The sequence below is a fragment of the Primulina eburnea genome, chromosome 2 (genome assembly GCF_022965805.1).
Source record: "Primulina eburnea isolate SZY01 chromosome 2, ASM2296580v1, whole genome shotgun sequence".
Lineage (NCBI taxonomy): Eukaryota > Viridiplantae > Streptophyta > Magnoliopsida > Lamiales > Gesneriaceae > Primulina > Primulina eburnea.
Genome location: NC_133102.1, coordinates 39692805 through 39709183, shown reverse-complemented (window position 1 = coordinate 39709183; position 16379 = coordinate 39692805). Strand labels below are relative to the sequence as shown.

Here is a 16379-nt window from a genome sequence, read left to right as displayed (position 1 = left end):
AAAATGTAATTATACTACAGCTAAATGCACATTTAAATATCTTAATGGTAATACATGTATGGGTATTTGGTATCCAAAGACTCAAGTTTTAACCTCACTAGTTATTTAGATGCAAATTATGAAAGTTACAAGATTGACATGAAAAATACCAGTGGATCATATCATCTCTTAGGATATAGAATGATCTCCTAGTTCAATAAGAAGCATACATCAATTTCTTCATAAACAACTGAAGCTGAATATCAAGAAATTGGGAATTGTTGTGCAAAACTAATATAGATTCAATAATAATTAAGATACAATGAAATTTAAGCCGGTTAATCCCAAATCTTATGTGATAACACAAGTGTCATAGCAATCACCTACAATATTGTCTTACATTCTCAGATCAAGCATATTGATATTAGACATCATTTCATCTGAGTTCATGTAATAAATAAGAACATTCGGCTAGAGTACATCTTGTAGACAATCAAGCGAGTGATGTCATCTCTAAACAACTATATGACACTAACTTTTATTGTTTTCAAAATATCGTTGGCTTGATTGATTTAAATTAAATGACTAAATTTATGGAGAATAAAAATTGAGCTGACAAAACAATGTATCAAGTCGGTACACAACTCTGATGGCTCCAGCTAGAGTTTGTGGAACCTTGATATTATCACATTATCTAATTTTTTCTCTTTAAAACAAACCAATCCCTTTGTTCATTCGCTATTAAAAATTTAAAATTTTGAATTATTTTAAATATGCATTTATTGCGCAGTCGGTTACTATTCTCTTGATTATATCACACGGATATATCACCCGCCAAAAGTCATTACCAAAATTTTCTAATTTACAAATTTCAACATGTGATATACAGACATGTGTATATACTTATGGTTTGACTTACTTTATTCTTTATTATCACTTTACAACTCTTTACATTCTATTTTCATTGCACTCTTGCTTTCTTTCACTCTAATCTCTTTGCATATCAATCTCGTCTGTTTCACTCTTTCAATTCATGAAAATGACTAGCTACTCCAACAACACCCTTGCTATCAACTTTGCATCTGTTCTGGCCATGAAGGATGAGCCAATGGTGAACATGTTCTGGATGTTAGAAGCTCTGGTCTCTGCAATTTTTTGGGATGCAACTTTCAAGCATATGAGGCCATGCTGAATGAACTATTCGAAAATGAAAAGTATGAGCATGGATTCATCTTATGCACAGTCCAAGGATCCAATCTCTACATCATACATAAGTTGTTTTCGGAAATGTTGGCCTACCAATGGTCGGTTTAAGCTTTTTCTCTGCTCTAAAAAAAATAACTTATCCAATTGGAAGGTGGAGTTCTCATTGTCAAGATCACCATTTTCTTCTCCCAACTGCCTGAAGAAATACCTCAAGGTGCAGTACAGGATACTGGAGAAAATTTTTAGCAAGACTATGTTGGCCAAGGCAGGGGCTTTCGACAAAGTTACAATCAAAAATTTCACAACAATGGTGAATAAAGAAGCTCACTCTCTCGGGTTTACCATCCCTTTGTGCTACTTTTTCGAACAGCTCAAGATCAAGCTAGCCAAGCTAATTGACTGGAACTCAGTTGAAACTTATCAGAAGAAAAAAATGACAACTGGTTCTGAGTTGTGTTAGCTAGTATATTTGGGTATTCCAATAAACGTGTTTTAGGTGTTTTACGTTTCCTTGTTTGACCAACTACTAAAAATAGTAGCTTGCTTGTTCCTTGTAAACAGTTAGTGCAAATACAGAATAAATTTCCAGTTCATATCTTGCACACTCTAACATGGTATCAGAGCTTGTGATCGATCACTTCTGATGAGAGATTGCGGATTATCAATTGAAATGCAGACAATGTCTAGCTCAGCTTGCTGCGATTATTGTAGCGTTACCTGCAATCCTTTTTCCTTGAAGAAAAATCGAGATCTAGCTCGCGATTGAATTTTTTTTTCCAGCAAATCATTGCTTAATTGAGTTCTTCCGATTGTAATTGATTGCAATTGATTCAATTTTTCTGTAATGGCAACCATTACCGCTTTCAATGACCCGTTGTCTCTGCATCCTTCGGACATGCCAGGGATGAATTTGGTGGCTGAGTCACTTCGGGGCGTTGAGAATTACGACATATGGAGTCGAGCTATGATCATCGCTTTACGAGCTAAAAACAAAATCACTTTTATCGACGGATCATATCCACGACCTGAATCTGGCCATGCGACTTTGAATCAGTGGGAGCGCTGTAATGCTCTGGTTTTATCATGGATCATGAATGATGTGTCCAAAGAGATTTTTAGCGGTATTGTTTACTCCATTGATGCTTCCGTGGTGGGGTCGGATTTGAAAGAGCAATTTGACAAGGTAAACGGTTCTCGAATTTTCTCCATTCATCGGGATATTAGTCGCCTGGTTCAAGGAAGTAATACTATATCTGTGTATTATTCGAAACTAAAGCATCTTTGGGGTGAGTATTCCTCCTTGGTCACTCTCCCCTCTTGTGAATGTGACACTGCTAGGTAGTATTTGAAGCATGAACAACAGCAGAAGTTACTGCAATTTCTTATAGGATTGAATGAGAGCTACATGTCAATTCGTAGCCAAATACTTATGATGGATCCTTTACCGAGTGTTGGCCAAGCATTCTCCATTATATCACAAGAGGAATCACATCGGTCTTTGATTTCCATAGATGTTCAGCCAGCTTCTGTCTTTTATTCTTCTCAACATAAATCTGAGGCATCTAAGAAGTCTCAGATTCAGCATTCCAAGTCCAATTATTGTGAGTATTGCAACTGGACAGGGCATACTAAAGCTACATGTTACAAATTAGTTGGCTATCCTCCTTGGCATCGTCTTTATGAGCAGAACTCTCGTTCTGATAATAAGAAAACCTTCAGAGGTTATGGAACATCAAGGAAACCATCTATGACTGCCAATCTAGCAGAGGATTCTCCACCTATTATTGCCGAGTCATCCATTCCTCAGCCCATTGCTTCAGTGTTTACTCCCGCCCAATATGAGGAAATCATGAAGTTACTGGGGGCTAATACCATCCATCATCCTGAGGCTCCAGTTGCTAACATGGCAGGTAACATGCTGCAGTTCTGTGATGATTGGATCATTGACACTGGTGCAAATGAACACATGACAGGTTGTTCTTCTATTTTGCAATGTGCCAAGTCCATGGCAGACTCTTCTAGTTCTGTCCGACTGCCAAATGGTAGCAAACTTGTTATTAGCCATGTTGGTTCAGTTAGGATATCACCTACTCTTACCCTTTCTCATATGCTTTACATTCCTCATTTTCATTTCAATCTTTTATCTGTCTCTAAGTTCACCAAGACTCATAATTGCTTCGTCATATTTTTTCCACGATTTTGTATATTTCAGGACCTAACGAATGGGAATATAATTGGGATTGGTAAAGAGAGAAATGGGTTATATCACCTCACAACTCATTGGCTTCAACCAGCTAATACAACACCTACTGAGTATACACCTTCCTTTTTCAATTCTCGTTGTAACACTTTACGTGTTCAGGATAGTCTTGTTGTTTCCAAGAGTTCTATTGATTGTGATATTTGGCATAAGAGATTAGGTCATATGTCAGTTTCTCGAATGTCTTTGTTACCTTTTTTAACTAATAATTTGTCCTTGGGACATTGTACAATCTGCCCACAATCTAAACAAACCAAGTTGGTATTTCCAAGACAAGTGTTTCAAAATCTTTGCATCCTTTTCAGCTTATACACATTGACATATGGGGTCCTCAAACACCTACATATAATGGGGATAGATATTTCCTAACTATTGTTGATGATTTTTCCCGGGGTACTTGGGCATTTCTTATGCAGTCAAAACTTGATGTCCTTCGTCTACTCAAGAATTTTTTTGCCATGATCACACGCCAATTTTCAACTAAAGTTCAATCTATCCGGAGTGATAATGCTGCTGATTTCTTCAAAGCCGAATGCCGAGTTTTTCTCATCTCTTGGTGTGACTCATTTCAGTTCTTGCCCATATACACCTCAACAAAATGGGGTAGTAGAACGTAAACACAGACATATTCTTGAAATAGCAAGAGCTTTGCGATTTCAAGCCTCTTTACCCCTTCGTTTTTGGGGAGATTGTATTTTAGCTGCCGTTTATCTAATCAACAGAACACCTACCCCATTACTGCTCAATAAAACTCCTTTTGAGTCTTTGTTTCATAAAGCTCCTTCTTACAACCATTTGCGAACATTCGGTTGTCTTTGTTATGTCACTGTTGCGCGTTTTCCTACCGCAAGTGTACGGTGTCAAGTTTTAGTACTGGTTAGAGTACAGATATCGATCCCACGAGGAGTGTGCGTAAAATTGTATATCAATTCTTGTAATTAAAATAGTCTCAACTTTATTTAGAGAAATTGAATAAACGGTTGGTTTGTTCGAATGAATTAACTGAAAACAATGAATTAATCAAGTCACCGAATTGAGAATTAATAATGAGAGAAAATATCTAGAGAAATGATTTCACAAAGTTTCCACGATAACTATTCACAGTTGAATTTATATTCCTGAATTCCAATCATTTAATGGCCAAGAACACTTAGATTGTTTTATTCCTCCTTTCCCAAGTGACGAATAAAGTGTATCTATCAACTTCGATTTAATTATTCCTAATTAGAATCTAAGTTTCATAGATAAATTCAAACAATGTTCTTACTAAGCCTCGCTAAAGTTATACGCCTTCCGAACGCTATAAACATTTAACGATGTGTTCTAATGATCTATAATCCTAGTCCCTCTCCCGAGTTGTAGAATTAATCAAACAACAAACAATTTATGGCCATTAAATTGCAGTGCAGTAAACACAGAGAAACACAAGTAAACATAAAATAGAATTCAATCTTATAAAATAACCACGTCAAATCATCGTGTCCACAAAGCTACATCATTCTCTAGAAAGGGAGATTAGTTCATCACGAAAACCAAGATAACCCAAGACATATTTGTAATTCTAGGCATCCATACACAATAGAATAAAGAAACAAAGGAAAAGATAACAAATCCGAAGCGTCGTCTCTGTCCCCAGATCCGTCGTTCTTCGTAGTTGTGATCGATCTTCGCGTGTCGTGCCTTCGTCTCGCCTTCGCTCCGAGTCTTCCTCTGTATTTTCGTCCCAAAACGGCGTGTTTTCTCCTCACGGCGGCTCCCTTCCTTCTGACCTAAGAATCGCGCATTTATACTCAATCTGGACGCGGTGTGCGCGCGGTGGCGCGAGTTCTGGCGCTGTTGCGCGTATGTTGCTGCTCGTCTGCCGTGTGTTGGCTCGTGCGGGTGCGCGTGATGTCACGCGGTCGCGCGCTCTTCTTGGGTGTGTGCGCGCGGTAGCGATTGAAATGGCGCGATCGCGCGCGAGCTGCTGTGTCTGGTCGTGCATGTCTGCGCGCGCGCCTGCGCATGATGTGGCGCGGTGGCGCGCGATCTTCTGCATGTGTGATTCATCCTTGCGCGCCCTGGTGCGCAAGATGTCGCGCGGGTGCGCGCGATGTTCTGCTCGGATGACTTGTCTTTGCGTGCGCATGCGCGTGAAGTCGCGCGGCCGCGCACGCACATCTGTCCGGTAGCATGCTCATGGTTATGCGCTTCTTGGTCCACTTGGCTTCGTGTTCGCTATTTTCTCCATTCCTGAAATGACAACAGAAACAACCCAAAAACGCGTAATTCTGTTCGAAACCAGCCTAATTCAAAATGGATTCTAATATAAATTAAGTGCAAATCTTGCACTTATCAAACCCCCCAAACTTGAACTTTTGCTAGTCCCGAGCAAAATAGAATAAAAGCTAATAACTAAGGGAAAGATTAACGCCACTACTAAAGTCATGGATATACGAAAAGTGATATTGACCTCCGACTCATCTAATTTCATGTAATTCACGATTTCCTAAGAGTCACGTGTGTGTGTGATAAGTCAATGTTCGTTTACCCCATCGAATGCTCAAATAGAGTTGTAATGCCCATTCGCCTAACAGAATCAAGATTTCATCAGTTCAGTTCAACTCACACTTCATCAAAATATAAATTTGCATTCACAGATCACATAGGACTTTATCGGTGTTTAATTGGCTCAATAGATATTCAACAGAAATATACCAAAGATGAAATCACACGTGAGATGCTTGCATGCAAGTGATTAAAGTTTATACTTGATGACAGTGTTTTTCTGGTATCCATAGGCTTGACTTGAGCAACTTTTCTCCACTAGTATATTGGATAAATGTGGCAAGGTTAATAGGTCTTGTAGGCTTGTAATGTTAGGGTACGGCTCATGGCTACAATAAAGGCATGGAGATCAAAATTTGAGAGAAATATTTGAACTTCATCAACTTCACCCATTTTCATTTTCTTTTCAACCACCACCCACTTATTGTTTTCTTTTCATTCATATCCTTCATTTCCCAAATGCTTTCTTTCTCACCACTTTTGATTCATTCTTTTCATTGTTTTCCTTCTTTTTGAACTCCTTTCTGTACATTCATTTTTTTTTTTCAAGAAGCATTCGAATCATTACAACACCAATGAATTTATTTCTCTCAAAATCAGGTAGGAAAATAAGTGTATAAGCTTCATTTGGTAGTTGCTGTGGGATATAGAATAGATACAAGTGGGGGCTAATTGTATGTCATTGACACACACCATTTGATTTTTAGTAGGCTCAAAATGGGACACTAAGGATATTTCATGTTCATTTGGTAGGCTCGAAGGCTCAACGGTTTCAAAGATCGCCTAAATCATTCCTATGTCACATGTTATCCGTATTTCGCCTCGAAAAGTGCTCAAACAAGTTCTAGATTACCGTCAATCCATTAGTCAACTCATACAAACCGTTCACATGCACTTTTCAATAAAAATGATAGATGAAATAGGTGCACGAAGAAAAAGTAAGCATCTCAATTAACTTTTAAGCTCAAAGGGTTACAATTGACAGTAAACAAAGAACACAGGCCCAAAGATGTTGTGAAAACAATGCCTAGATCATTTCTATGTCTGCAAAAGTGTCAGTCAATGTCATGCAAGAATTACCAATAATCAGATCTCCCTCATCTGTTTAGCATCACAGGCATGCAACTTGTCTCTAAGCAACGATAGTATCAACAACACGACCGTGCAAAATAATTGTGACTCCTATGTTATCAGGAACACAGATACATTTCAGGATCGCAATTCAATTTTCATCATCGGTCACACATTTTACTTATCCATGACTTTTCCTAACAGATAAAGAATGCAATAATAAAAAAAAAATCAAACTAACTACTGTGCAAAATAAAAAATTCATAAAAATTCCAACAAGAAATTTGTTACCCCCCCAAACTTAAAGTATGCATTGTCCTCAATGTATAGAAATAAAGAACACGACAACACATACATTGCGCACGAGTGTCAAAACTCGGGCGCTCGAGTTGTTGTCCGCAGCATCTGAGTCATCAATTTCCATGGGCTGCGGCGGTGATAGGTCTGGTGGTGGGTAAAATGAACAACTAAGGACGTAAAATAAAATAAAATAATAAAAACAAAATGAATGCTAAAGAAAATAAATTGTGGGTTGCCTCCCACACAGCGCTTGGTTTAACGTCATCAGCCCAACTATACCCATCTTGTTCATGGTGGATCGTATGATATCTTGGAAGCCTTGAGTTCTATGTTTTGACCATCAACCTCCATGGTCAGTTTTCCTTGTCTCAAATCAATGACGGCTCCAGCAGTAACCAAGAATGGTCGTCCTAAAATGGTACGAACATTCTGACTGTCCCTCATGTCAAGTACCAAAAAATCGACTGGAAGCTTCAATTTATCAATTTTGAGCTCAACATCTTCTACTATGCCCAACGGTGTCCTGATCGATTTGTCTGCCATTTGTAAACTTAATCTCGTGGGCTTCATGTTTCTCAATCCAAGTTTATCGTAGAGAGAACTCTGCATTATATTCACACTTGCTCCTGAATCACATATAGCTTTTTCCACTAACTGACCCCCTATTTCACATGGTACGACGAATTCCCCGGGATCTTGCAGCTTCTGGGGAAGACCTCCTTGCCTCCCCTTACCATCTTCTTCAGTAAAAGCCACCTCTTCCTGCTCTGCAAACCGAATGTTAGAGTGTAGGTTCTTGAGATCTTCAAGACCTTTTTTCTTTTGAAACTCAACCTTCAATTGTAAAAATCTTTGGGGGTAGGGAAGTAAAGAAATATCAACGCATTGATCAAAATCATAACTCTTACCTTTCTTACCTCGGTTCCTTTTGCTTGGAGTCGGCTGATCAACTTTTTCTTCTTTGCTTACCACTCCAATCTCCTCATGCTGCATAAAAATAGCATTCACCTCTCTCATATTTGGGTCTGCATTCTTTTGCACTGCACCTGATGGTTGAGATGTGAGTTGCTTCGTTATTTGCCCAACTTGCGACTCCAGAATTTTCAAAGTAGCACCAATACTTGCCATGTGGGTTTCTAGGCTGTCAAGCCTAGACTCAGTCCTAGACATTCTCTTTCCAGATTCAGCAACAAACGTTCCAACTAAATCCTCAAATGATGGCTTCCCTTCCCCATTTGATGTGTTGAACCCCGGTGGGGGATTCAACACATTCTTATTGTTTGCATAAGAAAAGTTTTCATGGTTTCTCAAACCAGGGTGATAAGTGTTAGGGGGAGGGTTACCTCTGTAGCCTCCATATCCACGATTGTTAATGTACTGAGCTTCTTCCACAACTAGCTCTTCCGCAGCAATTACCAAAGCTACATCAGACGTAGATTGGCCTGGCTTGTTCATCGCTGCAATTTGTGCTGTCAATGCCGAAACCTGTGCAGTCAGTGATGTGATCGGGTCTACGGCATACACTCCAGCTGTTCTCTGTACTCCTGATCTCTCACTTGGCCACTGATAACTGTTGATGGTCATCTGTTCAAGTAATTCATAAGCTTCATCAGGTGTTTTAGAAAAAATAGTACCTCCGGCGGCTGCATCCACATTGCCTCTAGTTGGCCCATCCAGACCATTGTAAAAGAGCTCAATCTGAACCCATTCTGCATATCCATGATTCGGAAATTTTCTGAGCAGTTCTTTGTATCTCTCCCAAGCCTCATATAACACTTCAAATTCCCTCTGCCTGAAGTTAGTGATGTCTATTTTCAGCTGAGCAGACTTGGCAGGAGGAAAATACTTTGACAGAAATTTTGTGACCAAATCTGCCCATGTAGTAATACTCCCTAGCGGCAGAGATTGGAGCCAGCTCCTTGCCTGATCCCTGAGAGAAAACGGAAACAAACGCAATCGAATAATTTCGTCAGAAACACCATTAATTTTTACCGTGTCCGTGATCTCTAGAAAAGTCCTGAGATGAAGATGGGGATCTGATGTGGCTGCACCTCCAAACTGGTTCTGTTGAACCATGTTGATCAGTGCGGGCTTTAGCTCGAAGTTATTAGCAGCAATGGTTCCACGAGCTATTCCAGAATAGTGAGCGTTAATTACTGGGCAGAAATGTTCTCGGATTGGCACCTCTCGTGGGAGCTCGTTCTGATGATCTCTGTTTTCGGCCATTTCTTTAATCTCCTCTCGTCTTGATTTCCTTAATTTCCTGACAGTTCTTTCGATTTCAGGATAAAAACCAGCAAGTCGGGATTTGTATATTTTCGCATGCACTGTAAAAACAGAGAAGATTATAAAATAACAAAGTAAAACAATAAAAATAAACTCTAAATTAAAGTCAAGTCTACTTGGTAACAATACTGATATAAATTCAAATTTGACACTCCCCGGCAACGGCGCCAAAAACTTGTTGCGCGTTTTCCTACCGCAAGTGTACGGTGTCAAGTTTTAGTACTGGTTAGAGTACAGATATCGATCCCACGAGGAGTGTGCGTAAAATTGTATATCAATTCTTGTAATTAAAATAGTCTCAACTTTATTTAGAGAAATTGAATAAACGGTTGGTTTGTTCGAATGAATTAACTGAAAACAATGAATTAATCAAGTCACCGAATTGAGAATTGATAATGAGAGAAAATATCTAGAGAAATGATTTCACAAAGTTTCCACGATAACTATTCACAGTTGAATTTATATTCCTGAATTCCAATCATTTAATGGCCAAGAACACTTAGATTTTTTTATTTCCCCTTTCCCAAGTGACGAATAAAATGTATCTATCAACTTCGATTCAATTATTCCTAATTAGAATCTAAGTTTCATAGATAAATTCAAACAATGTTCTTACTAAGCCTCTCTAAAGTTATACGCCTTCCGAACGTTATAAACATTTAACGATGTGTTCTAATGATCTATAATCCTAGTCCCTCTCCCGAGTTGTAGAATTAATCAAACAACAAACAATTTATGGCCAGTAAATTGCAGTGCAGTAAACACAGAGAAACACAAGTAAACATAAAATAGAATTCGATCTTATAAAATAACCACGTCAAATCATCGTGTCCACAAAGCTACATCATTATCTAGAAAGGGAGATTAGTTCATCACGAAAACCAAGAGAACCCAAGACATATTTGTAATTCTAGGCATCGATACACAATAGAATAAAGAAACAAAGGAAAAGATAACAAATCCGAAGCGTCGTCTCTGTCCCCAGATCCGTCGTTCTTCGTAGTTGTGATCGATCTTCGCGTGTCGTGCCTTCGTCTCGCCTTCGCTCCGAGTCTTCCTCTGTATTTTCGTCCCAAAACGGCGTGTTTTCTCCTCACGGCGGCTCCCTTCCTTCTGACCTAAGAATCGCGCATTTATACTCAATCTGGACGCGGTGTGCGCGCGGTGGCGCGAGTTCTGGCGCTGTTGCGCGTATGTTGCTGCTCGTCTGCCGCGTGTTGGCTTGCGCGGGTGCGCGTGATGTCGCGCGGTCGCGTGCTCTTCTCGGGTGTGTGCGCGCGGTAGCGCGTGAAATGGCGAGATCGCGCGCGACCTGCTATGTCTGGTCGTGCATGTCTGCGCGCGCGCCTGCGCATGATGTGGCGCGGTGGCGCGCGATCTTCTGCATGTGTGATTCATCCTTGCGCGCGCTGGTGCGCAAGATGTCGCGCGGGTGCGCGCGATGTTCTGCTCGGGTGACTTGTCTTTGCGCGCGCATGCGCGTGAAGTCGCGCGGCTGCGCACGCACATCTGTCCGGTAGCATGCTCATGGTTGTGCGCTTCTTGGTCCACTTGGCTTCGTGTTCGCTATTTTCTCCATTCCTGAAATGACAACAGAAACAACCCAAAAACGCGTAATTCTGTTCGAAACCAGCCTAATTCAAAATGGATTCTAATATAAATTAAGTGCAAATCTTGCACTTATCAGTCACATCACCCCATATTGATCACAAATTTTCTGCTCGTGCGACAGCATGTGTTTTCCTAGGATATTCAAATGTCCAAAAAGGCTATAAGGTCATGAATCTTGAAAATAGGAAGGTCACTACTTCCAGAGATGTTATTTTTCATGAGGCCATATTTCTTTTTGCTATCCAACCTTCTGTTGTTCCTCCTTTTTCACATCATGTTCCTAGTCCAGAGCTTTCTGATTTTTTTCAACATGTCCCTAAGTCTTCCCCTTTACAGATACATGATCCGAATGTTTTTCCCCCTTTATGATGTTCATCTAGGACACGAGTCGCCCCTAGTTGGACCAAAGATTACTCTTGTTCTACATTTCCTCGAAGTCATGCTTCTCAATGTGTGTACCCTTTATCCAATCACCTTTCCTATTCCAAAATTTCGCCTCCTTACCAGCATTTTGTGACTGCTCTTTCTTCTATCCGTGAACCTTATTCTTATCATGAGGCCGTTCAGGATCCTAGATGGAAGTCAGCCATGGACTTGGAACTTGCTGCTTTGGAATCGAATCATACTTGGGACGTTATTGATCTTCCCTTAAAGGTTAAACCCATTGGATGTCGTTGGGTTTACAAAGTTAAACACAACTCTGATGGGTCAGTAGCCAAGTTCAAAGCTCGTCTTGTTGCGACGGGGTACACTCAGCAACCAGGAATAGATTTTCATGATACTTTTTCGCCTACGGCCAAAATTGTCACCATTCGGTGCTTATTGAGCTTGGCAGCTGCTTTTCAATGGCCCCTTACACAAATGGATGTGGCCAATGCATTTATTCAAGGGGATCTAGATGAAGAGATTCTCATGTCATTGCCGCTTGGTTATCATATTCACAATAAACATAAGGTGTGTCGTCTCCGCAAATCTTTATATGGACTTAAGCAAGCGTCTCGACAATGGAATCTCAAATTTGCTGGCATTATGACTACTGCAGGATACATACAATCTCAGCATGTTCATTCATTGTTTGTTAAAAAGAGTTCCGAACATATTGTGCTTCTTGTTGTATACGTTGATGACATCGTGATTACAGGGAGTAATGAAGATATGATCAATGATTTGAAGCGTTTTTTGCATTCTCAGTTACAAATCCGGGATCTTGGTCATTTGAAATATTTTTTAGGCATTGAGGTAGCTCATTCCCCAGCTGGTCTATTTCTTAATCAACGAAAATATGCATTAGAACTTATTGAGGATACATGCATTTCTGGCAGCAAACCCTTTGATACTCCAATGGAGCAACACCTCAAATTGACCACTGCGGAATTAGACTCCATCATCAATCAATCTTCTACTCCATCAACTACTGATTCCCTCCTTCCTGATCGTGATGTCTATCAAAGGTTGGTTGGACGCTTGATATATCTTACCATTACACGTCCAGATATTTGTTATGTTGTGCAGCACCTAAGTCAGTTCATGCATTCTCCAAAGAAGTCTCACATGGATGCTGCTATTCGTGTGGTAAAATATTTGAAAGGTTCTCCTGGCTTGGGGATTTTATTGTCTTCACAGAACTCCTTCACACTCTCGGCTTATTGTGATTCTGACTGGGCTTCGTGCCCCATGTCTCGACGTTCATCGACTGGTTTTTGCATTCAACTTGGCACCTCCTTGATTTCTTGGCGTACCAAGAAACAAAACACCATCTCACGCTCCTCAGCCTGTCACGTCCCGATACCGGGGTGAGTTGACATCCGGCGTTGTTTTACAATTATTCAATCGTAAATCAACAAGCCTCGTAGTACAGTGTACAACCAAACCAGTCTTTTTCATAAAACATACATTGTCTTTACAACGTAATCAATTTAACAAACGAGTGCGGAAGCGAACAGCGTAAAAATAAAAGATAGCCAAATTCCAAAGTATGTCTTGATCAACTGAAACATTGTTACCATCCCCAGAAATGCATTTGCTCTTCTTCTTCAACTTGTTTTTCATTCTTATCTGGGACTGAGAGGTGTAAGGGTGAGTATTTTGTGAAATACTCAGCAAGTGGAGGCCGATCGATCACAATAACACAAGGATATACATATATAGATCTTTAACAATTTGAAATTTTCCGTGTCTCAACAAACGTCGGAACAATAAATAGACAAAATGATAGATACGACATAACTTATATATTTATGTAAATATTAAATGAATTTCATGTCACAATAATTATTCATAACAAAATCAAGACATGATCTTAACAATAAGCAAACATAACTTAGCATATGCATATAGACATATATTATTCGTATTGCACTGTTATTTCATCTTATTATCCATGGTGTTACTGATCAGTCCCCTATATGTAATTCCTCTAAGGGGTGAGGCCATATATCGGTTATTATTACCCACCGCATCAGGGCCATAAACTTGTCATATTTTATCATGTTTTAGGAAAATTTTCCTTTTTACCATTTCTAACTTGAATCATAACAGTGCTTTTAAACATAATTTTTAGAATACACCAAATTGGTGTTTAAGAACATATACTAGAAGAATATAACATGAAACGAAGACAACATAATTTTGAAACGAAAAGAACATCCACTTGAAATTGATTTAAACATGCTTAACAATTTATCGAAACGAAATATTCATATATCAAATCGAAGGAATATATCATGTCGATCGAATTTTCGAAAACATACTTAAATACTTTAAAACATAAGCCCACTTACAGAAAGGTGCTCCTAAATTATGGAAGAAACAAGCTGGAAGTTAACGTCCGAAAATCCGTAATTTTGATAAATTCGCTTGAATTCCGAGCAGTATTCTTGCCGAAGGGTTTCACAAAATTTGACCGTATGGATGAGGCTGAAATTTTGATATGATGTTTAAAACATATGAAAGTGTAATATGAACGGTGGAGATTAGATTTGAATAAACCGTTGGACTGGAAGTTTCTCTCGAAAATGAACAGAATTTCTAGCTCGAAAATATCACTCAAGAAAAGGTTGATGGTGTTTAAGCTTCATTCATGCTCTAGTTTGAGAGGTTTATGGTGTGTCTTCCCTCATTCTCAACACATCTATTTATAGGTAAGATTGGAGAATAATTCTTATAATTTAATGTATGTTTTAAAATATTTTAATTATTTTAGTCAAAAATTTGGGCACAATTGTTTTGTCAATGTTTTGCACTCATGTTTTGTCAATGTTTTGCACTCATGTTTTTCAATGTTTTGCACTTCATGTTTTTCAATGCTTTGCACTTCATAATACTTAATAAATATAATACTAGTACTAATAAAAAAATCATATTCTTACATTCCTCCCTCCTTATTGGAAGTTTCGTCCCTGAAACTTGAGTTTTCTAGATTTTTGAACAGATAGGGATATTGCTCGAACATCTTCTCTTTTAGTTCCCAAGTAGCTTCTCTTTCGGTATGATTAGACCAATGTATCTTAACATAGGAAATGTTGCGTCGCCTTAATACTTGTTCTTTGGTGTCCAAAATTCGAATTGGAACTTCTTCATATCTTAGTTTTTCATTTAGATTACTTTCCATCAGGAGTGGTCCAGTTTCAAGAACATGACTTGGATCTGGGATGTATTTCCTCAATTGTGAAACATGAAATACATTATGAATTCTTGACATATCTGGTGGCAATGCTAGTCTGTATGCCAGTGTTCCGATTCTTTCTAAAATTTCAAAAGGTCCTATGTATCGAGGATGTAATTTCCCAGCTTTATTGAATCGAACAACTCCTTTCATGGGAGAAACTTTTACGTAAGATTTTTCTCCAACGGTGAACTCCACTGGTCTCCTCTTTAGATCAGCCCAACTTTTCTGTCGATCTTGAGCAATTTTGAGTCTTTCTTTAATGATTGTTACTTTGTCCACGGTTTCTTGGACAAGTTCAGGTCCAGTTATGGATTTCTCTCCTACCTCATCCCAGGTAGAGGTGATCGACATTTTCGGCCGTACAAAGCTTCGTATGGAGCCATTCCAATACTGCTATGATAACTGTTATTGTAAGCGAACTCAATTAAAGGTAGATGTTCACTCCAAGTATCACTGAATTCTAAAGCACATGCTCGTAGCATATCTTCAAGGGTTTGTATTGTTCTCTCTGTTTGGCCATCAGTTTGAGGGTGATAAGCTGTACTGAGAGTAACTTAGTCCCCATAGCTTGTTGAAAACTTTTCCAGAACCGAGATACAAATCTTGGATCTCTATCAGACAGAATGCTTGCCGAAACTCCATGTAATCGCACAATATTGTCCATGTATATGGTAGCCAATTTTTCCAGATTATAATTCATGCGGACAGGTAGAAAATGTGCAGATTTGGTGAGTCTAACTACGATTACCCATATTCCATTATGACTTTGCCTAGACTTTGGTAAACCTACCACAAAATCCATGGAAATATGTTCCCATTTCCATTCTGGAATTTCCAAGGGTTGAAGAAGTCCTCCAGGCTGTTGATGTTCAGCTTTAACTTGTTGACAGACCTGGCATCTAGAGATGTATTCTGCTACATCCTTCTTCATTCCGTTCCACCAGAAATTTTTCTTTAAATCTCTGTACATTTTTGTACTGCCGGGGTGGACCGAAAATTTTGATTTATGTGCTTCAGACATTACTTCCTGTCGAAGATTCTCGATGTTTGGTACACACAATCGTCCTTTCATCCACAAAACTCCCTTCTCGTCTATATGAAGATCTTGTGAATTCTTTTCTTTGACTTGTTCTTTAAGTTTTGTCAAAGTAGGATCTTGATTCTGTCTTAATTTGATTGTTTCTTGAAGGCATGGTTGTGCAGAAAGTGAAGCTAGGATCACTTTACCCATGTTTTTCCTACTTAAAGCATCAGCTACCTTATTTGCCTTGCCCGGGTGATAGCTTATTGTTAAATCATAATCTTTTAACAATTCAATCCATCTTCTCTGCCTCATGTTCAATTCTTTCTGTGTGAACAAATACTTGAGACTTTGATGATCTGTGAAGATCTCGCATTTGGCGCCATAAAGATAATGCCTCCAAATTTTTAAGGCAAAAACTACTGCAGCTA

The 16379-nt window shown here is 39.1% G+C and overlaps 2 protein-coding genes across 2 annotated transcripts; both read right to left on the bottom strand.

The window, feature by feature from the left end:
• Nucleotides 1–7651: 7651 nt before the first annotated feature.
• LOC140824293 (uncharacterized) lies at nucleotides 7652–11350 on the bottom strand. Its single transcript, XM_073185894.1, has 4 exons — nucleotides 11346–11350; nucleotides 11157–11230; nucleotides 8707–9690; nucleotides 7652–8565 (listed from the first exon to the last, which is right to left on the bottom strand). The coding sequence occupies exons 1-4, from the start codon at nucleotides 11348–11350 to the stop codon at nucleotides 7652–7654; spliced, it is 1977 nt and encodes a 658-aa protein (XP_073041995.1).
• A 3274-nt stretch (nucleotides 11351–14624) lies between these two features.
• On the bottom strand, nucleotides 14625–15278 carry LOC140824292 (uncharacterized). Its single transcript, XM_073185893.1, has one exon. The coding sequence runs from the start codon at nucleotides 15276–15278 to the stop codon at nucleotides 14625–14627; it is 654 nt and encodes a 217-aa protein (XP_073041994.1).
• Nucleotides 15279–16379: the final 1101 nt, after the last annotated feature.